Source organism: Aedes aegypti, chromosome 1 (assembly GCF_002204515.2).
Source record: "Aedes aegypti strain LVP_AGWG chromosome 1, AaegL5.0 Primary Assembly, whole genome shotgun sequence".
Lineage (NCBI taxonomy): Eukaryota > Metazoa > Arthropoda > Insecta > Diptera > Culicidae > Aedes > Aedes aegypti.
In genome coordinates, this window is record NC_035107.1 from 158,146,020 (window position 1) to 158,168,623 (window position 22,604).

Here is a 22,604-nt window from a genome sequence, read left to right on the forward strand (position 1 = left end):
TCAAACGAAACGAACCCAACCACTGTTTTAATTATTTTGGGGATCTCTAGTTTTTATCATTCCCTGTAACTGTTTCAATCTGCAACATTCTGAATTATAATATGAACAGAAAGCAACCGAAAAAGAGTAAAACATTGTGAATGCAACAACGCGTGACCCAAACGCGACGCTTCTCATGCGAACTATCCAAGCGTTTTCAGTTTTTTTTCAGCTGCTCTTCCAGCATAATAAGGTGAAGTAAACGAGGGAAGCACCTTCGGGTAAGGCACGTCTGAATTTCGCCACTGCATTAAACGAAATAGTTTCATACTATCTCGTCGACCCATATGTTCTGGATTGGGAAAAATAATTTCGTGCAATAGTAAAAGGAAAGTCATCACTTGCTTATCAATATAATTTTATAAAAAGCAATTATGTCCAAGAGCTTTTATTGACAACTTTTTGATTTTTTAATGCTTAGTTTTGTTTTCCATTGTGGTTATTTAGAGCTACTTATCATTTTTTGCTAGGAATATTTTAAATTTTCCCAGTGCAAATTTTCAATGTATTATTGCTTTAGGAATAATACAAAGCTCATTTTTATTTTTCCGATCGAAAATGTTCCAAATATTGCTTTTGCTCATTATTTTATTGGCCACTTTTCGATAAAACAGAGAGTTCCCCCCTTCTTTAAATATTTGTTAATTTGGCTGCCGTTCTGAGTTCTATCCTACTTTGCGTGATGCCGCACAACACGTGTGCAACTATTCCACGCCCGTGAGCATGCTTTTTTATCTAGCGACGCATATGGTGCTGCAGACCAGGATAATACACTGGTAGACCATCATCAACTGGAGAAAAGCATATCAGCTACACATTCTTGCTGGTTCAATGGAACGTACCGAAACATAAGGTTTGATATTACTCCAACCTATATCAATGGAGTTGGTGCAGTACCTTTGATTGTGTGTTTTGTTGTAACGAATTATAAAATCAGCAAATTGAATGAAGTACAGTGACCCCACGCAGTTGAATCACCAACAATTTATGAATCAGCTGATTTCAAAAGACAAAATTATTAACAAACGTGTCACAAAACATCACAGAATTATTTTACACATAGTTTCTTATCAGTAAAAATAATTCTGTGATGTTTTGTGACAAGTTTGATAATAATTTTGTCTTTTGAAGTCAGCTGATTCATAAATTGTGGGTGATTCAACTGCGTGGGGTCACTGTACTTAAGTATAATTTGTGGACTTCGTGGCCGTGTGGTTAGTGTTACGAAGCATATAGCCGCATCGAGTCAAGGAGTGTGGGTTCGATTCCCGCTTCAGGCCGAAAAACTTTTCGTCAGGAACGTATTTCGACTGTGCCACTGGGCGTTGCATGCTAGTCCGTTGTCTAGTGTGATGCTTCCTTCAAAGGGCAAATCATCCACTGGAAGCATTACCGTGTCGGTGTCTGTATGTAATGGTGACGTATATGAGATTTCAGGGATAAACCAGCCTCGGGCGTAATTTCCCCATAATAAAGAGTCAATCAACTAAGAGAGTAATTAAAAGCTCACCTAAAAATTCTAGAGATTCTCGATTTTACCACACATAGAGATCGTCGAAAACCGGATGTTGTCGAAAAATGATGAAATAGATAAGCTAAAAGCACCGATTTTGGCCAGCCTATATCAATAAAAATTATATAAGAAGCCGTAGTTATACAACAAATATGTCAAAGGCAAGCTTTCAATCTATATAACATATGTAAAATATTGAAACTGAGGTAAAACCATTATTTCGCTTTGAAAATCTTTTTGGTCAATATAGGCCACCAGAACCAGTTTCGGCCAGAGATTTAACTTCGGTTGCTAAATTGGCCAATCACATTGATTTCTTATGAGAGTGGCCAAATTAGGCGTATGGAAGTTAAAATTATAAGGAAAATTAACTGTTTTTCTTATGTTGTGAATAAATTCGGACGAGTAAATGAATAAGATCTATTAAACACAAAATGTTTCATGCTGATTGACTAAATATCAGGTATCAGAAGGCCGGCTCCAAAGGCACGTTCCCCACCAGTTGGGTGATTTGTGCCATCGCCATATTTAAGCTTGTGGCGCACTCTGCCAACACTGCGTGCACCCCTGAATACCATCCTGGCGTACAAAATCATGTCTGGAATTCTGTTCAACAGATTGAGACCGTATGAGGAGTAGGGCAATTCAAATTTTAAAAATGTTTGAAAATCCAATCCCTCCCTTGGGCTGAAAATGTCCTCCTTTTCCAAAGTAAGCAAATATAATATTTGAAATCCGTCTATGTGTGTTCAATTAATTCAACATTTTTGTTTCAAGCTGTAAAAAAATAGGTATTTAAACATTTTTGTTGTCAAAATATTGTTCAAATAGCTGTTTTTCATAAATTTAATTAATATATTTTCGGCTTTTTATTTATATTTTGATTGATAACAATAGTTTTAAAATATTTTTTTAAGTATTTTAGATATGATTCTATTATTTTACTTCGAACTCTTGCACACCTAACATCATAACCCCTAATGCAATAATCCCCTATACCCTAAAAAATGTCCTTCTTTTTCACAGCCAGTTACACGAAATGTCCTCCTTTCCAAAATTTTCATCTGGTAAGCCTAACCTTACGTGAAATTTATTTCAAACTTAGTTTTATCCAGTTTTATGGTATGGACGCAGACAGACGTTTAAGCAGCAACAAATTTATTCAAAATTCCTGTGTAAATTCTACCGTGGTGCCACCTAGGGAGCAAATTGCTGCAGTACAGTGACAGTTCGTAAAGGCACGTGGCTTCATCTTCTCGCTTACCACCCAGTTCACCACCCACTGAACAAAAATATCAAAACAATCACTTTAAAAATAATTCACACAATTGTGATACTTTCACGCCAATTTCTTTTACATGAGTAACGATCATTCAAGGGTATTATTCTAGCATGAATCTGTGAATAAATTGAATGCCAACTTGTGGTAAAAATTTCAAAGGATTTAGTTAACTTTTACATGAGAAATAAGATGCAAAAGGGAACATCACCCACCCAGCGCAAAAAAGAGGTGCATAGTTTTTAGCGTTGAGCACGTCGGCTGTGGGAGCGGTTGTGTGTCATGCTGTCAACGAAATGTGATCGGGGTGGTGGCGGGACGCATACGCCACTAACGCCATCTGTTAGCTTATTGCCACTTGGCGATTTGTGGCGGCCATGTTTTTACACAAGTGGCTGAGTCTAACTTGAACGTCTGTCTGCGGTATGGATATTCTCTTCATTAATAATGTAATTATACTATGATAAACTACTTGTTTCAAGTCCAGATTCCTTGAAAATTAATTAAATAGGGATACAACATGAAGCAAACTTCATTACAATTTTTTGCTTGTTTCTTTTCTCAGTGAGAACTACAATTTTCCCAGTATTGCAGTGAATGATGCTGATACAAACCGATGCCAAACAATTATTTCTCAAAACGGCTTTAGCATTGTACAATAAGATTTTGATAAATCTTGATCTCTTTTTCAAAGGATTCAAAGAAAATGCATCTTGCCGTATTCTCAATCCGTCGTATCGTTAGGTTTCCAGATTCGTCTCACCACTTACGGCTCACTGTGATATATTGAGTGGTTAAAACACAACATATCAACGCTACAATAAAATGTTTTACTAGAGACAAATTCCATCCAGAATGCGTCGAAAATAGTAAAAATCGTGCTCGATAGTCTTCGATTTCGATTAAATTTTGCACATGTTTTTGGTATGGTAGAATAAGTGTTTTCCATAGAAAAATTGATCTTTTTGACTCAAGTGTAACTTTTGAAAATGGCCTATAAATTTTTGCATGCAACTTATTTGAAAAATTCTAACTCCGAAACTGTTGATTTTAGAGAAAAATGTTCTATGAAGAAGTTGTAGTGAACCTCTTGGACTATAAGAAAAAAATATACACTGAAAAAATATTTTATATATTTTCATAAAAAAAATTCAAAAATAATGGGATTTGAACCCAGGAATCTTTTATGCTAGACGAGCGCTTTACCAACTAAGCTACCGAGCCACCCAATAACTGAGTTGGTTACAAGTTTAGAATTCAACATGAGGAACATGAGATGGATGTAGAGTTTTCAATCCCGGGAACATTTCCCGGGAAATGAGATTTCCCGGGATTCCCGTTTCCCGGGAAATTATTTTCTATTGCCCGGGATTCCCGTATTTCCCGGGAAGCTATGTCTCAATGAAGAATTGAGCATATATATTCAAGTAAACTATCGCACAATTTACTTTTCACATCATACCAACAAATGTCCTCACTAGATTACTAATTATATTTTGATGTTTATTGTTTTTTTTTCGTAATCAAATGGTTATAAATAAATGCATATATTTTTGACGATATGTTTTTCCAAGAAAGTTCATATGCAATACAATATAAAGGAACTTTCGAGGGATTTATTCTATGATTTGAGTAGGTTTATATACTTTTTATGATTTCTATATTTTTGTTGCTTTCTATACGAGCTCGGACCTCGTTGATCCATCTCGCTTACGGTTTCTATCATATGTAACAGTCACAATTTTTAGCGAAAGGCTCTAGTTGGTTTTTATTATAGTGTTTGAAATGATTGATTAGGGGTCTATTTTATAAGTCGAGTCGATCAAAAACGACTTGACTGGAGTCACTGTCGACCAAAAAATTTCACTCAACACGACTCTGTCTCTCGAATTATTCGACAGCTGTCCACTCTATGTGACAGGATTAATATGGTAGTCGATGAGTGACTTCTGAAATATGCATGCCTACTGTGTTCGACAGTTACTGCAGACGAGTCACATAAAATGGTTCGATTTACAAAAATAGACTCCTAAATGTTGGCAAGTATTATTTGAATTTTAGATGATTTGTCTAGCATGACCTGATGAAGGCTTCAACTATCAAAAAACGAAGCCAATAGTTTTTTTGTAGAAACATAGATAAACATAGATAAACAAAGTAAATAGTCGTACTTATTTACTGTTCTAAAATATAGGGGTCTATTTAAAAAATCGAGCAATCTCAAGTGACTCATCTGTAGTCATTGTCGATCAAAGTAAGCATGCATATTTCAGATGTCACACGTCGACTGCCATAGTGATCCGGTCACATAGAATGACAACTGCCAAAAAACTCGAGTGACAGAGCCGTGTCGAGCGAATTTTTTGGTCGGGTCATTTCGATCGACTCGACTTATAAAATAGGGCCCATAATATACATTAAATGTAAAAAAAATCAAAGAACTGCATCAAATTAGCTTAATTTACAGGTTTTGAGGATTTCCCGGGATCCCGGGAATTCCCGGGAAATGACAATTTTATTTCCCGTTTCCCGGGAAGTCAAATCCCGGGAAAATTGAAAACTCTAGATGGATGGATATGGGTTATGAAAGGGGTCCGCGTGGTCTGTAGGGATTTGAATTCTAAACTATTATTAAGATATTAGAGATATTAGAGTATTATTAGAGATATTAGAGTATTAAGATCTACGGGCATCTCCCTCCATTCCTTCAGCATGATGAATTATACTAATTTCCTTTAAAATTCATTGTTCGTCGTCAAAATTCGACACAAACATATGAACACAATTGCTTTTGACCGTACAATTATGGCATTTCCTCACAGTGCAACGTAAGCAACACAATCAAAGGAACCGTATTTTTACGTCGAGCATCGCGCACACATTGATGCGCACAAGCTTTTTTTTTTCTTAGTACGACGGATTGAATTTTGTTTACTTTCTCAATTATATGCGGTGGTTGAAGAAATTTCGTAAAATTTGGTGATTTTTTGAAGTTTTACGGCGTGTGATTGGTATGAAATCCTTCAGTGAAGAATTACGAAGGTTTTCCATAGTGAAAATAAGTGCCCGGCGAAGTAAGTCACCCACGGGGGCGGGAAGAAACTTGTGTTGGAAAGTGGTGTGGCTCAGTCGATCGCTAAACATTTCTCTCAAATCGTGTTCGTCCATGCGATTTCGGTGAAAAAGTGCAAAGTGGATAATTGAACTGGAGTTTAGTTTTGGGAACTTGAGATCAGAAGACACAGTGTGTTTGTTTGACAAATTGAGACATGAATTTGCGAAAAAATACGCGTTCTAGTGAGACTCGAACTCACGACTCCGTGTACGCTAGACCGGCGCTTTAACCAACTAAGCTACAGAAAGCGCTAAGCGGTTAAAGCGCCGGTCTAGCGTACACGGAGTCGTGAGTTCGAGTCTCACTAGAACGCGTATTTTTTCGCAAATTCATGTCTCAATTTGTCAAACAAACACACTGTGTCTTCTGATCTCAAGTTCCCAAAACTATGTTTCGGACATACTAGCAAATCTGGTATATGCCAGTAAAGGGCAAACATTCATTGATGTGAACTGGAGTTATTAAATGAAATAAAGTAATTTTATTGCATTTTTGGTGTACAAGTGCACAAACCATGACAGCTTTCACAAAAATACACTTGGAAAATGAATCTATGTTGCAGGTAAGTTCCGCTGTAGTGGAACATTTTATATTTGATACGACGAATAATAGCGCTTACGACGAAGTAGAACGAAACCCTACACGCTGTGAACTAGACTATCGAAATTCATACATTTTGCCTTATGAAAGGTGGAACGATTATAGCAATACGAACGCTTTCTGTATCTTTTTAGCATCACCTCACATCAAGGCGTCGATAGGCGCGTATATGTACGTATGGTGTACGTATCGATCGCAAGGTCCTTGCTTCGATTCCAGGTTGCCGCGAAAACGTTTTTTGTTTCCAAATTTTGGTTTCATAAGGCAAAGCTATGAATTCCCACCCGATTTATTGTATTGTATTGTATTTATTTTTTAATATGTACTCAAATCTGCAGAACACGACTTCACGTTCAATCTAGTGGCCGTGTGTTTGATCAACGAACTGAACACGAACACGAGAGCAAACAAAGGATCATTTGCGAACGGTCACAGAACATGAGCGTTCAGAATCTCGGGTTTAAAATGATTCTAATAATGGAATTAAAAAAAAGGTTTCCATTAACTGCATTAACCATATAGACCAATCCAGTTACCTGCGTAGTAGTGCAATGTTGACAAAATTTTCTTTGTTTGCTGTGAGAACTGTCACAACATTGCTTTTGTTTGCTGTGAGAATCCAAATATAAACAGAGTTGCTGCAAAACAACCACTTCCTTGTTGGCCTGCCGTTGACCGAAAGCTCAATAACGTCAAACAAACATCGATACATTTTCATTCTGGGGAAATCGACTTGTGTAAGATTGATTGTGCGTTGGTGCTCGTGGCAGTTTGCTTGGGGACCTCTATATAGGAGTAATTGCGCTAATAGTGGACAAACGGGGTTGCGACCAAAATAAAATTGCCGCCATTGTTTTCAGATGAAAGCTAAATTTTACCATCATACGATGTCACTAAGTTTCCTATGTGTTCAGAGAGTAGTATGATACTCATAACGTGAGGAAATACCCATGATTTCTCGAAGACTTATTCAAACAGACTCAAGTCAGAAATGTTAACAAACTTACTTTATTAATCCTACGTGTTTTTCAGACGAAATTCTACATGTTCCGCTCTAAACCAACTCGATTTTTCACTTTTGGAACGTTTAATTTCCGGATTTACAAAACGACAAAAGTAAGATTCTCCACTTTCGCAACCTAACCGCTACTTTCGCCGCTCCGTTGTATGGGAGACAAAATGACTTAACCACGAATCAAAACAAAACACTACTTGAGTCGATTTTACACTGGTACAAAAACGTCGTAAGTAACTGATTGAAACGGCTTATCATTTTGTCATACAATTTTTGTGGGAAGTGATAGGAACTACCTTGAGTTTTAACGCGAGCTGATTGCATGCAAAATTTAAGCTATGTACACGGTAAAAAAATGTTAAAAAGGGGATTCATTTTTAAACAGTTTTAGAAGAAAGGTTGTGATTCTTCTTAATAAATTTTCTCAAAACCGTATGAAACTTACTTACGTCGATTTGAAAAAGTAATCGAGATTTATTAAAAATTGAATTTTTCGCGAACTGTTCAGGGATCGTTCAAATATTACAAAGGGAGGGAGGGAGTCTTACGTAGTGTTACGGTCCATACACAAATTTAAAATTTTCCATACAAAAGCTGTTACATGGGGGAGGTAGGGGTCTGAAATTGGCAAATTTTGCGTTACGTAATATTTGAATGAACTCTCAGCATGCTGGCTCCCTCAAGTTAATCCAAAACGCTACTCCTCTAGTGTTGAGTTACCTGTACTAACTGTACCTGTGCAACCTGAGTAGTAAAAAACACGGAATGTGTAAAAGTTTTTGGATTCTTCAACATCAATTGCGACAAATTACGGAATAAATAATTTTAATGTATTTTACCAGTTTCACTTGTCCAAAAGTAATATTTAGAATGAGTATGAGTATCGAGCACATGTCCTTAAATGAGTATATATACAGACGAGTAATACAACATTAATTCAAACAATACACTAATATAGAGGAATATGATTAAAAACGTAAATCATAGTTATACGTCTTCGATATTAGAAGATTGTTGCTCGTCCGTAGACGCCCTAAACGAACTCAGTGTTGGTCTCGCGTTTTCCAACTGCGAATAGATAATTTCGTGTCGCTGAATCTTGATGTGTTGTACTTGCGTTTCTGATTCTTTGGTTTCATCGATGGGATTCAACGTCGGAGAACACGGAGTATTTACGTAATCATTGTACGGTTCTTGGAACACCGGTATGTTGGAGGGAAATATGGTATAATGCTCGTTGGCCATCGCAGATCCGAAACAAGGACGTTCTTTTTCTTCAACTGGCGTCGGTGTGCCTGCAGGTGTGATCACTGGTCTAGGAGCTGGAGGGATCATATAGTTCTCCATCAAACTTCCTCGATTGTGCTCCTTGTTTCCAAAACCAAATTTACGTTCATCTGAGTCGGAATGTGTTCCGCTATCGCCAACACTAGCACCACTTAGGGTACTCATTCGGCCGGAAGACCCACTGGATATGCTCTGAAGGCTGGTCGAACTGATTGGCCGATGGGAATGAGACGACGGTGCTAGCATGGAAAATTTGATGTCATCACACACATCCGACGGTGTGGTTGCACTGGGATTGACTTTCTTCGATGGTGTATGCTTATTCTTCGAAAACATTTTCTTCATTCTCTCAAACGGTGTTGGTCTCTTTAGTTTTTCTTTCATTTGTTGTTGAATTCGTTCGTATTCCTCTCGCATTCTTTGTAGCTGCTCAGCTTTGTCTTTGAAGCTTTTTTGAACATCGTTTCGTGATTTCCATGAATCAACTAATTGTTCTACTTCCTGAATGGTGAATACATTGTTCTTGAAATCTGTTATTATTTCCAACAGTTCGTCATCGACAGATTTTTTGGAGGTGTTGCTTTCTTGCCTCTTCAAAGTGGCGTTCTTTGGTTTGTAATCGGTTTCTTGGTCTTTCTTTTTAAAACTCAATCTTAGGTGTGAGGTCTCTCTACCAGCCTCTTGATTTACATTTATCTGCTTATTACTAGGATTATTTTGATATTCATTACCAAAATCAAAGTTGCTATACTCGTGAATTGGAATATTCGATGGCTGTACCAAATAATCACTCTCAGACTCTGAGGTTTTCACCGGTAGGTTGGATGGCTGAATCAAATAATCAAAGTCGTTGTTGCAATACACGTTACAGTTTTCTAACAAATTAGAACATTCTTGACTAAAAGCGTCACTTTTGTTAATGTCACTGGACTCAAAATATTCCGGTTCAGTAATACGAAGTTCATTGAACAGAATTTCATGCTCTCTTCCAACACTTTCATCGTGACTACTGTTGAGATTGTTCAAAATTTCCTTATCCTTTTCTGCCTGTTTTTGTGGATCAAATGCTACAAAGTCCACTTCGTCTTGGCCACTTCCACCCGAAGCTTCCACATTTAGATAATTCAAATTGGAAACAGAATTGAAACCTTCGCACTGACTAGATTCAATATCACTGCCGCTGCCATTCATTTCCATATAGCCTTCACTTTGGTGGTGTTGATGACGAGGGGCTCTTCCAGCATGCGGAGATGATTTCACCATTGGCGACCTTTCTTTTGTGTTGTGTGCTGGCGTAGATGATGACGATTTCGGCTCAATCACTACTTTATTTGGGGATGCTTCGCTGATCCCTTTGAAATAGTGATACATGGTGGTGAACTCATGCATTTGCTGCGGAAAGAAAAATTAAGTTGGCTTTATTTTGTATCCATAACGCTAAACCACACAGTGCTTTATTTACAGTTATTATCAAAAACAGTTTATTTTAATTGTTCTGAATCTCTGGACCGATTTGAAAAAAAAAATCGTTAGACAAAATTTTATGATACGCCCTTAAATCCTTTTCAAACGTCGAGATCTATGATTTTAAGTACATTAATAGTGTGTTTCAACACTGAAAATCATTTCTAAATAGTATCAATTACATACAGTAATTAAAACTTGTAAATGCTTACTATAATTAATTGTTCATTTACAAGCTAATACAAGACAATACGGAGCTAATTGAATAGTGGAATTATACATATATGAATACTATTTTAACACATAACCATCCTAATAGATTTAAGAACAAACAGTACTGGACAGAATAAGTATATTTTGAACTTCCTAGACCATTTTCCTGCAAATTTCCCAGTTTAAATCGGAAGACAAACTCAATTCGCATGCCATTTGGAAAGATAGGACTAAGAAAATGTGTTTATTTTATCTGAAATTAATTTAATTTAATCGGTTCATCCATGCAACCGTTACAACACGTTACACAGAGATTGAAGCCGTCAGACATTTTTCAAATCGGTGAACAAAAACTTTTTTCAAATTTCTGGACTAAAAGCGTAGAATTTCTTCGGCTTTCCATTTTCAATCGATTGATTAGACTATGGGCAAGCATATTATACAACCAGTGTTATGGACTTTGTCGCCAAACGTTAAAAAATGCCGGGGGTGCAAACCTGGGAGGGAGAAACCAATACAAAATTTCTGTACGTCATAGTGAGCCGGAATTCCGCTGTCACGAACTGTCACTGTGAGCCCAGATCTCAAACATTGGACTAACATGGAAAAAACGCGTAACTGATTAAAACACATTTTCGCATTTCATCAAAAGTGACAAAAATCGAATGAAAATCAATTCATGCACACAATGCAAGTAATGTCACGTGAGCACCTTTTAATCTGATTGAATATAAAGCATTGAAAAACGCATCGTTTTACTTTTTCCAATGAAAATGAATATTTAGTGCATAGAAAACTGTGGCCCTTTTTCCATGTTTGTCAGGAAAGATCGAAAGTACACAATTAAAGAAAACTAGCGATTTTCCCCAAGCCTGCCTTGATTGTTGTTGGCAAGCTGGAATTATCTTGCAGTTCAAACAAAAGTTGTTCTATATTTCGTGTGTAGTATCTATGCCTCCCTCCCAGGTCCAAACTATATACTTTGAGGGTCCAAAATGTATTGGTGTGTCCAAACCGTTTGGGCATTTTTATTTCGTATAGGAAGTTTTTCCCTACATTTTGACATGTTCTTTGACTTGGTTTTCGTATAACGTGTGGCAGGTACGATGATACTCTATGCCCAGGGAAATCAAGAAAATTTCCACTACGAAAACATCCTGGACCGACCGGGAATCGAACCCAGACACCTTCAGCATAGCTTTGCTTTGTAGCCGCGGACTCTAACCACTCGGCTAAGGAAGGCACCCCCGGCGGTCATTCCTGGGTTATTTCAATGGCCACCAAGAAACAGAAAAAACTAGGAAGATTGAGCCACCAATTGGTGGAAGGCGGAAGCAGCACTTGGACAATGAAGATCGGGACAACGGAGGAAATACCTTCATCAGTACTGCCGACGATGGAAACCAACCAGCCATCAGCCATGTTCTGTTTTCTAGATTGTGCCTATCAGCCGGTGCAGACAAATGGACAGCCTCTCCGGGCCTCTCCATCTTTATGAATGGCATCCTTAAGGTGAATATGCATCGAAGCCTAACCTCAAATTTTCAAGAGCGGAAATCTAGAGAACCAGAGAACCAGAGAACACGCTGGTGGTGACCAATCGATTAAGTTTTCAGCTTGAACGGATGTATTTGTGCTCTTGAAAATTTGAGGTTTGGCTTCGATGCATCTTCACCTTAAGGATGCCATTCATAAAGATGGAGAGGCCCGGAGAGGCTGTCGATTTGTCTGCACCGGCTGATAGGCACAATCTAGAAAACAGAACAGCTACCGAAGGAGCGGAAGGAAGGGGTAATATACCCCATCTACAAGAAAGGCGACAAGTTAGATTGTGAGAACTTTCGAGCGATCACCATTCAAAATGCGGTCTACAAAGTATTATCCCAGATCATCTTCCGTTGTCTGTCACCTGTAGTAAACGAGTGCGAGCCTGCTTCGTTGACGGCCGATCGACAACCAGATCCAACGCATAACCTTTTCATCGATTTCAAGGCGGCATACGATATTATCGACCGCGTGGAGCTATGGAAAATCATGGACGAGAACAGCCTTTCCGGGAAGTTCACGAGACTGATAAAAGCAACGATGGAAAGTGTGCAAAATTGTGTGAAGGTTTCAGGCGAACATTCGTTTGGGTCCCGCCGGGAACATGGTGATGGACTTTTGTACCTGTTGTTCAATATTGCGAAGAACTGGGCTTAACAGCCGGGGTATGATTTTTACGAGATTCAGTCAATTTGTTTGCATCGCGGATGATATGGACATTATCAGTCGAACATTTGAAAAGGTGACAGACTTGTATACCCGCCTGAAACGCGAGGCTGCGAAAGTTGGTGGTGAATGCGGCCAAGACAAAGTATTGCTGTTTGCATTTGAGATGCAAATCTTTACTAAACGTCCTCCAAATGCGGTAACACAAAACAATCAATGGACGCCTGGCAATGATTATATAAATCACCGCCGCCCTAGTAAGAAAAATCCATCTTTGGCGGCACAAATTACGTAACGCTCGAAGGGGGGAGGGGGTAAGCTCAAGCGTTACGACTCATACACAATTTTTAAAATTTCCATACGAAAAGCGTGACGGAGAGGGGAGAGGGGTCGAAAATTTACAATTTTAGCGTTACGTAATAAATGGATGCCACCTTTGACACCGCATTTCTTGTGAAAAATCTTACCGCGTATTCCTTGCGACCCACTTATGGGAAGTGTGCACTTCAACAGAAAAGTAATCGCCTATCTCGATGCGTGGAAAATTTCTTGCAAGAAATGGTCAAGAAAAGCATTTTTCTTTGATCGCAGTCCGCAGTTGAAAAGAAATGTCATTTCAAATGGAGCTCACTGTAGAAAATTTCTTGACCATTTCTTCCACAGAAATTTTTACTTTTCTTGAGCGGAACAGCATACTTAGCTTTAGGAAAAAAAACTGAGGTCACTTATTACTTTGTTGGGAATGGGATTTGATCATAAGACAAAATTGATATTGACATGCACTATGCTTGATTAGAAAAATATTCATTTTTTTTAACTCGCAACTGTTTGTTACAATATGAAAATATTAACATATAAAACTCTCATATCCACACTAAGAATTGTTTAAATGTCTCGACAGCTATCAAAATTCAATATAGAACTAATTACATTCTTGAAAAACATTCCGATTAACCCTTTAATACCCAACCCCGCCTTTAGACGGGGTACACTTTGGAATTTTGTGTATTTTTTCGTAGCTTGGAAATCAAAATGATTTTACTTTTGGCTTAAACCTTGACTCATTACACGCATATAAGAAAAGTTTTTTATGACTTTTGAAACTTTTTTGTATTTTTGAAAATTGTTTGAAAAATTGTATTCTTATGTAGCCTACAAATGCATGGGGTTTATTTAACGTGTAATATAATAATCGTACCTTTTATATTTTTCTACTATCAACCTATCATAGAAAAACAGCTTGGTGGTATTAAAATAATTTCAAATCTGTTTTTTCGTTAATTACACGGGAAATAAAAATATTTCCAGAAAAATATTAAAAATTTAATATTTTTTAAAGTACCGAAAAAACTTGAATTTTTATCATTGTCAAAAATCAGTAACTAGAAGGGGCTTCAAGAAAAATTGAAAAAGGATAGGGATGTTCAAAAATAAAAATTTTAAAAATCCAAAACCAAAATTCATAGATTTGAGAATGAAAATAAATTATTGCCCAAAACGTGTTTAAAACGATTTTAGGTAACTAAAAATGATAGTTAGATCGAAAATAAAAATTTGGGTATTAGAGGGTTAAGTCAAAACTCCATGAATCGATATTCCATTAATCAATATTGACACACGGAACCACACAAGATAAATATTTCGATTATAATCGAAGTTACATGTACCTCAGATATTTTTCGACCCAGAAAGTTTGAAAATATTCTGTCGGAGAAAACTGAATATATTCAGATTTAAGCTAGGTATGCTGTTCTGCTCAAGAAAAGTAAAAAATTCTGCCCAAGAAATGGTCAAGAAATCTTCTACAGTGAGCTCTATTTGAATTGACGTTTCTTTTCAACTGCGTACTTGCGATCAAAGAAAAAATGCTTTTCTTGAACATTTCTTGCAAGAAATTTCCCACGCATCGAGATAGGCGATTACTTTTCTGTTGAATTGCATACTTTCCTTTAAAGGTTGTTTTACATATTTAGTCCAAGAAAAGCCAATTTTGCAACTAAACTGTGTCATACAAAATGTTTAGGAACTTTTCTCCGACAGAATATTGTTTATCCTTTTAACCGTAAAATCTTTTAACACAAATGCTTAAAGTTTTCGCTGAAATATCGTTCAAAATCACACTAAAATTCATAATCCCACGATAATCCTTTCATCTCATGAAAAGTTCGAACAACGACGAACAAAAGATCTCCATGTTCCTTGCAGTTGCCTAAAATTTTATGGCACATAAGATAGTAGAGTATAATCTAGAATGCCATAAAAAGTGTACTGCGATCTGTCAAACTGGAGTACCATTTTGTCTCAATTTCCGAACATGACTCATATTCCGAACACTAGACTTTTTATAGTCGTTTTTCAAGAAAAACACTCACATTTTTCACAGGATGATCAATTCTTCTATGATGCTTGTCCTTTGCATTTAAAAAATGTTAAATTATCAATTTTTATCTATGAGATCACCACTGTTCGGAATATGAATCATGTTCGGAATTTGAGACAAAATGGTACCTTTTGCAGTACCAAGAGACCACTACTAGTATCCATTTTAAACCCGACTACTACGTCTCTATTCGCTATGATTCGACTGTGGAATGAGTATGGTTTATTTAGAAGGAACGATTAAAGAAGGCTTTTAGTGGTTCTATTGTTGATGACCCTTTCTTTAATAATTATTTAAATATTTTAGCCTTAGATCTTAGGCTTGGAATAGTATTGATAGAGCCAACTGACCCAATGCCTGATCACTGGAAAAAAAATCGTTTAAGTGGTTAAGTAAGAGTATGATGAATAAGTTCCAACCAGTGGCCAAAGTTTTAGGAAACATAAACATTGGAAAATTAATTCATATTTAAGATTTTTCACGACCCACCAAAGACTGTCTCACGACCCCCCAGGGGGTCGCGACCCACAGTTTGGGAAATTATGCCATACAGTATCGTTCAATATTTACACTACCCACCATATGTATGGAACCGCAACACATAGTATTGCAACACTTCATTTGAATATTGCAGCATCTACAGAGTTGAGGTCTTCGGCAAAGTTGTTCACAAGCTAGAAAGCAATCTGAGGCAGCATTGTTTGGTTAGCAATTTTGCCGCTTCGTGGCGCTAGTTTTCATGTATTCATGCCACCCACCGTAAATATCTAATCGCTCCATAAAGTATTGCAACACTTCAATTGAATATTTTGAATACTATTAACACTGAAGCATCACCAGGAAGATTGTTTACGATGAAATATTTCAAAACCTTTATATTTTGCAAAGTTCTGTTTTTCAACAAACTTAACTAGAAATGTTCAATGGATCAAAAAGTATCATGTATAATTTTGCCGCTTTTCAAGCTGTTTCATTTTATGATCCTTACCATCTAGATCTAGAAGTAAGCAAACCAAAGCTGCGCTATTGGGTTTAAAATTATAGTACTAGCAAGAATGAAGTTAACTTTATTTGATTTTTATACAGAATGGTCAAGTTTGGAGACCTGCATCACAGCTTCCTGATTAATAATTTGAGCTGCTTGTCAGAAATAATTTGAAGTTTAACGTATGAAATACTATTGCCGAGCTTGTTGCTACTTCTTTTGACATGTTCTCCCGAGCAGACGGGTGCGGACTTACTCACACCTAGCCAGTTCCCGAGTCTGTGATGTTTGTTATGCGTTGTTATGCACTCGTGAGCTGCTTCGTGATGCGAACTTTTCCAGCACTGCACGCAGCGAACTGAACTATCGAATTTCATACATTTTGCCTTATGAAAGGTGGAACGATTACACTGCGGAACACGTTTTTGTCTCCAGCACCAAAATACCGCTATTCACTTAATTAAGGGTTGCTGAATCCATTGCCGTTTTCAGAAATATCATAGCACGTCCAGTTTTTGAGATATTGACTGTTGAAAATGCAAAAAATGACTATTTCAGCCAACTTGCATGCAAGTTTGCCAGCTTGTAAGGTAACATATTGGCTTAATTTGCCACTGAATTCAAACTTTATGTGTATAACAATACTTATCATCAAAGTTTGTATTATTTTCGATACGGAAAAATTATTTTTTGATGGTTTAGAGAATTGTTGTATTTTGCCATATAGAAGAAACGAAGAATTTTGTATGGAGACTGCAAGCATGTTGAAAAAATAGGTTTAATCGAAATTTAATCGCGCAATTTCAATCAAATTATGTCTGAAATGAAAGTTCATGTTCTATTTTGCATGTTTGGTGGATTTGATTACAAAAAAGTATGATAAATTGTACTTTAAATTTCATGTAAACATTAATAAAAGCAGTGTTTTGTACAATTTTGGCGACCTGTAGCTAAAAATTGTGACGTGCTGGAACATTTCTGAGAACGGCATCAGATTCAGCAGCCCCAAATCTACTAGAGACACATAATTTGGTTCTTGAGACACGCAAACATGTCATTTTTGTTACGCTGTGTTATTGCAATACGAGCGCTTTATGTATCGTTTTAGCATCACTCCACATCAAGGCGTCGATAGGCGCGTTGTGTACGCTCGGGCCTATCGATCGCAAGGTTCTTGGTTCGATTCCAGATTGCCGCGTAAACGTTTTTTGTTTTCAAATTCTGGTTTCATAAGGCAAATTTATGAATTTCAACCCGATTTCTTGTGGCGAATTTTCATAAGGGGTTCCTATGTTTATCGATAGTCCATTTGCCTGAGTGTATGAACCCTACTAGTTTAACAATGGCCACAATACATTTTGCAATAATTTCTCTGAAGATAAACACTATTGCCTAGTTCTTCACACATGCATGATAAAAGTGTTTATATTGACAGTGAGTGCAGAAGAATGGATCGAAGTGATTTTTTTTATTGTAACTTTCTTGATCTTAGTGCTAAATCGTAGTTTGAATAGTAATGACTCTACAGCAACAAAATAATGAAAAATTTAAGTTGAATATCTTTTAATTACTTAGTAATGGTAACAGATGGTAAATGTTAATAACAGTGAATTTATATGAAAATAATGTGATGTATTTTTGATGAAAATTTGTAGCTGTGATAGTGAAAAGTGATATAATGGAAAATATTTCTGAAGTATATTACGAAAGTTGATGAGTGATAATCGGTGATATACGTGATAGTGATAGTGATAGTGGGTGATGAAATGAAATGGGGAATGAGGACCTTTTAATAAAACTATTTCGTTCTTCACTTTAACCACTCTAGTAGCATTTCAGGCCTTATCATAGTTTGATAGTAGTCTGAACTACTAGACTGCAAAACTACGGCAAGGGCTGGTTGCTGCTAGCGTACACAGTGACCATTTGAGCAACATTGCTTAGGAAAGTCTGTGTGATGAACGCAATAGAGGCTTATAAAAGCAAATGCTGGGAAGGAGCTTAGGGCAGTTTAAGAGTGCTAGTACTACCCCTATCGCTACTGACAAAAAAAAAAAAAAGAAATACTATTGAAATTATATTCTACAATTTTAAAATTGTTAAAATATATCATTTTGATAGAAACAAAATATTCGAAGTGAAATATTTTAGAGTACAAATATATAGAAGAAGGTATTTTTTTACAAGTGTCAGATTATTAGTTCGAAGAACGTTGTGCAGAATTGCTTTAGGCCGAAGTATGTTGAGCCGAATGGGTTATTAGGCCGAAATACGTTTGGACGAATGTGTCATAAGGCCGAAACTAATAAAAATTAAGGGAAAAACAATGTTTAATGATTTTTACGGTTACGTCCTCAAAATGCCATGCCTCAAAAATCGGCTGGCGTTTAAAGCTTTACAACTTTTTTGATAACAGTAAATGAAGCACCGTGTAGCGTCCCCCCCCCTTTATTTAATAATTATTTCATACCGAGAAATTCTTGAAGTTGTTTGCTAATTTGAAGTGGCCTCCTATTTCAGCCAAATCGGCAGGCGTGCGTCCTGAAATATTTCTCATCTCGCAAGCAACGTCTCCTCCGGGGCAATCCATGAGCTGCAGGCATAACTTCTCAAGCCCCCAATAAGCGGCAAAGTGTAGCAAAGTAGGATATTCCTCTGGATCTGAAGGATAAGTCTATGGTTTAGATGGTTAGAAATATTTAACACAATTAAACGACTCACTTGTTTCCCGATGCGTTTTAAGGCCATCACCAGTGGCTTCGGCGTTCAGCAGGTGGAAATTGGGTGGGATATTGCGCTGGAACGAGTGCAACAGGTATGTGTCTAGTTTATCGCGATCCGATACGGCGATGCCAATCGACTGGCACAGAAAGTCCATCGGGGCGTCCTGGGATTTCAGTATCTGCTCCAGCTCTCGTAATCGGCTTTCACATTTAAGCGGCCGGCATCCCAAGTCTACATTGTTTTTCTCCAGCCGAATTCCAATCATCATGGAAATTTCCATACAGGTCTCTGTGAATGGAATGAATGGAGTGATTTCTATTTATTTAATTTATAGAATTTCAGTAGAAATTTTTATGCTTTCTTAGGCTTAAATATTTTGGATATTGGATTTGGGATATGGAATTTGTGATTTTGGATTTTGTAATTTGAATTTAATATTTGGGATATAGGATATCTTCTTCTTCATTACGTCCTCACTGGGACAAAGCCTGCTTCTCAGCTTAGAGCAGTTATTAATTGAGAGCTTCCTTTGACAAAGTTGCGATTTTCGCATTCGTATACCGTGTGGTAAGTACGATGATACTCTATGCATGGCTTTGCTTTGTAACCGCGTACTCTAACCACTTGGCGAAGGAAGGCCGAAATCCAAAATCCAAAATAAATACCAACTCCCAAATCCAAATCCCATATCTAAAATCCAATGAATTTTGAATTTTGAATTTTGAATTTTGAATTTTGAATTTTGAATTTTGAATTTTGAATTTATTTTGAATTTTGAATTTTGAATTTTGAATTTGATTGAATTTAATTTTGAATTTTGAATTTTGAATTTTGAATTTGATTTGAATTTTGAATTTTGAATTTTGAATTTTGAATTTTGAATTTTGAATTTTGAATTTTGAATTTTGAATTTTGAATTTTGAATTTGAATTTGAATTTTGAATTTTGAATTTTGAATTTTGAATTTTGAATTTTGAATTTTGAATTTGATTTGAATTTTGAATTTTGAATTTTGAATTTGAATTTTGAATTTTGAATTTTGAATTTTGAATTTTGAATTTTGAATTTTGAATTTTGAATTTTGAATTTTGAATTTTGAATTTGAATTTTGAATTTTGAATTTTGAATTTTGAATTTGAATTTTGAATTTTGAATTTGAATTTTGAATTTTGAATTTTGAATTTTGAATTTTGAATTTTGAATTTTGAATTTTGAATTTTGAATTTTGAATTTTGAATTTGAATTTTTGAATTTTGAATTTTGAATTTTGAATTTTATTTTGAATTTTGAATTTTGAATTTTGAATTTTGAATTTTGAATTTTGAATTTTGAATTTTGAATTTTGAATTTTGAATTTTGAATTTTGAATTTTGAATTTTGAATTTTGAATTTTGAATTTTGAATTTTGAATTTTGAATTTTGAATTTTGAATTTTGAATTTTGAATTTTGAATTTTGAATTTTGAATTTGAATTTTGAATTTTGAATTTTGAATTTTGAATTTTGAATTTTGAATTTTGAATTTTGAATTTTGAATTTTGAATTTTGAATTTTGAATTTTGAATTTTGAATTTGAATTTTGAATTTTGAATTTTGAATTTTTGAATTTTGAATTTTGAATTTTGAATTTGAATTTTGAATTTTGAATTTTGAATTTTGAATTTTGAATTTTGAATTTTGAATTTTGAATTTTGAATTTTGAATTTTGAATTTTGAATTTTGAATTTTGAATTTTGAATTTTGAATTTGAATTTTGAATTTTGAATTTTGAATTTGAATTTTGAATTTTGAATTTTGAATTTTGAATTTTGAATTTTGAATTTTGAATTTTGAATTTTGAATTTTGAATTTTGAATTTTGAATTTTGAATTTTGAATTTTGAATTTTGAATTTTGAATTTTGAATTTTGAATTTGAATTTTGAATTTTGAATTTTGAATTTTGAATTTTGAATTTTGAATTTTGAATTTTGAATTTTGAATTTGAATTTTGAATTTTGAATTTTGAATTTTGAATTTTGAATTTTGAATTTTGAATTTTGAATTTTGAATTTTGAATTTTGAATTTTGAATTTTGAATTTTGAATTTTGAATTTGAATTTTGAATTTTGAATTTTGAATTTTGAATTTTGAATTTTGAATTTTGAATTTTGAATTTTGAATTTTGAATTTTGAATTTTGAATTTTGAATTTTGAATTTTGAATTTTGAATTTTGAATTTTGAATTTGAATTTTGAATTTGAATTTTGAATTTTGAATTTTGAATTTTGAATTTTGAATTTTGAATTTTGAATTTTGAATTTTGAATTTTGAATTTTGAATTTTGAATTTTGAATTTTGAATTTTTGAATTTTGAATTTTGAATTTTGAATTTTGAATTTTGAATTTTGAATTTTGAATTTTGAATTTTGAATTTTGAATTTTGAATTTTGAATTTGAATTTTGAATTTTGAATTTTGAATTTTGAATTTTGAATTTGAATTTTGAATTTTGGAATTTTGAATTTTGAATTTTGAATTTGAATTTTGAATTTTGAATTTTGAATTTTGAATTTTGAATTTTGAATTTTGAATTTTGAATTTTGAATTTTGAATTTTGAATTTTGAATTTTGAATTTTGAATTTGAATTTGAATTTTGAATTTTGAATTTTGAATTTTGAATTTTGAATTTTGAATTTTGAATTTTGAATTTTGAATTTTGAATTTTGAATTTTGAATTTTGAATTTTGAATTTTGAATTTTGAATTTTGAATTTTGAATTTTGAATTTTGAATTTTGAATTTGAATTTTGAATTTTGAATTTTGAATTTTGAATTTTGAATTTTGAATTTTGAATTTTGAATTTTGAATTTTGAATTTTGAATTTTTTGAATTTTGAATTTTTGATTTTGAATTTTGAATTTGAATTTGAATTTTGAATTTTGAATTTTGAATTTTGAATTTTGAATTTTTGAATTTTGAATTTTGAATTTTGAATTTTGAATTTTGAATTTTGAATTTTGAATTTGAATTTTGAATTTTGAATTTTTGAATTTTGAATTTGAATTTTGAATTTTGAATTTTGAATTTTGAATTTTGAATTTTGAATTTTGAATTTTGAATTTTGAATTTTGAATTTTGAATTTTGAATTTTGAATTTTGAATTTTTGAATTTTGAATTTTGAATTTTGAATTTGAATTTTGAATTTTGAATTTTTGAATTTGAATTTTGAATTTTGAATTTTTTGAATTTTGAATTTTGAATTTTGGAATTTTGAATTTTGAATTTTGAATTTTTGAATTTTGAATTTTGAATTTTGAATTTTGAATTTTGAATTTTGAATTTTGAATTTTGAATTTTGAATTTTGAATTTTGAATTTTGAATTTTGAATTTTGAATTTGAATTTTGAATTTTGAATTTTGGATTTTGGATTTTGGATTTTGGATTTTGGATTTTGGATTTTGGATTTTGGATTTTGGATTTTGGATTTTGGATTTTGGATTTTGGATTTTGGATTTTGGATTTTGGATTTTGGATTTTGGATTTTGGATTTTGGATTTTGGATTTTGGATTTTGGATTTTGGATTTTGGATTTTGGATTTTGGATTTTGGATTTTGGATTTTGGATTTTGGATTTTGGATTTTAGATTTTAGATTTTAGATTTTAGATTTTAGATTTTAGATTTTAGATTTTAGATTTTAGATTTTAGATTTTAGATTTTAGATTTTAGATTTTAGATTTTAGATTTAGATTTTAGATTTTAGATTTTAGATTTTAGATATTAGATTTTAGATTTTGGG

General features: G+C 34.2%; 1 protein-coding gene across 2 annotated transcripts in view; it reads right to left on the reverse strand.

The window, feature by feature from the left end:
- Positions 1 to 8,369: 8,369 nt before the first annotated feature.
- LOC110678773 overlaps positions 8,370 to 22,604 on the reverse strand; it is a 74,277-nt gene continuing 60,042 nt past the window's right edge. For both annotated transcript variants that reach the window (XM_021852112.1, XM_021852120.1), the window contains 3 exons: positions 18,823 to 19,113; positions 18,572 to 18,762; positions 8,370 to 10,240 (listed from right to left, as the gene is read on the reverse strand). In XM_021852112.1, coding sequence (XP_021707804.1) covers positions 8,549 to 10,240; positions 18,572 to 18,762; positions 18,823 to 19,113 — 2,174 coding nt within the window. In that variant the 3' untranslated portion in view covers positions 8,370 to 8,548. The remainder of the gene's footprint in view (positions 10,241 to 18,571; positions 18,763 to 18,822; positions 19,114 to 22,604) is intronic.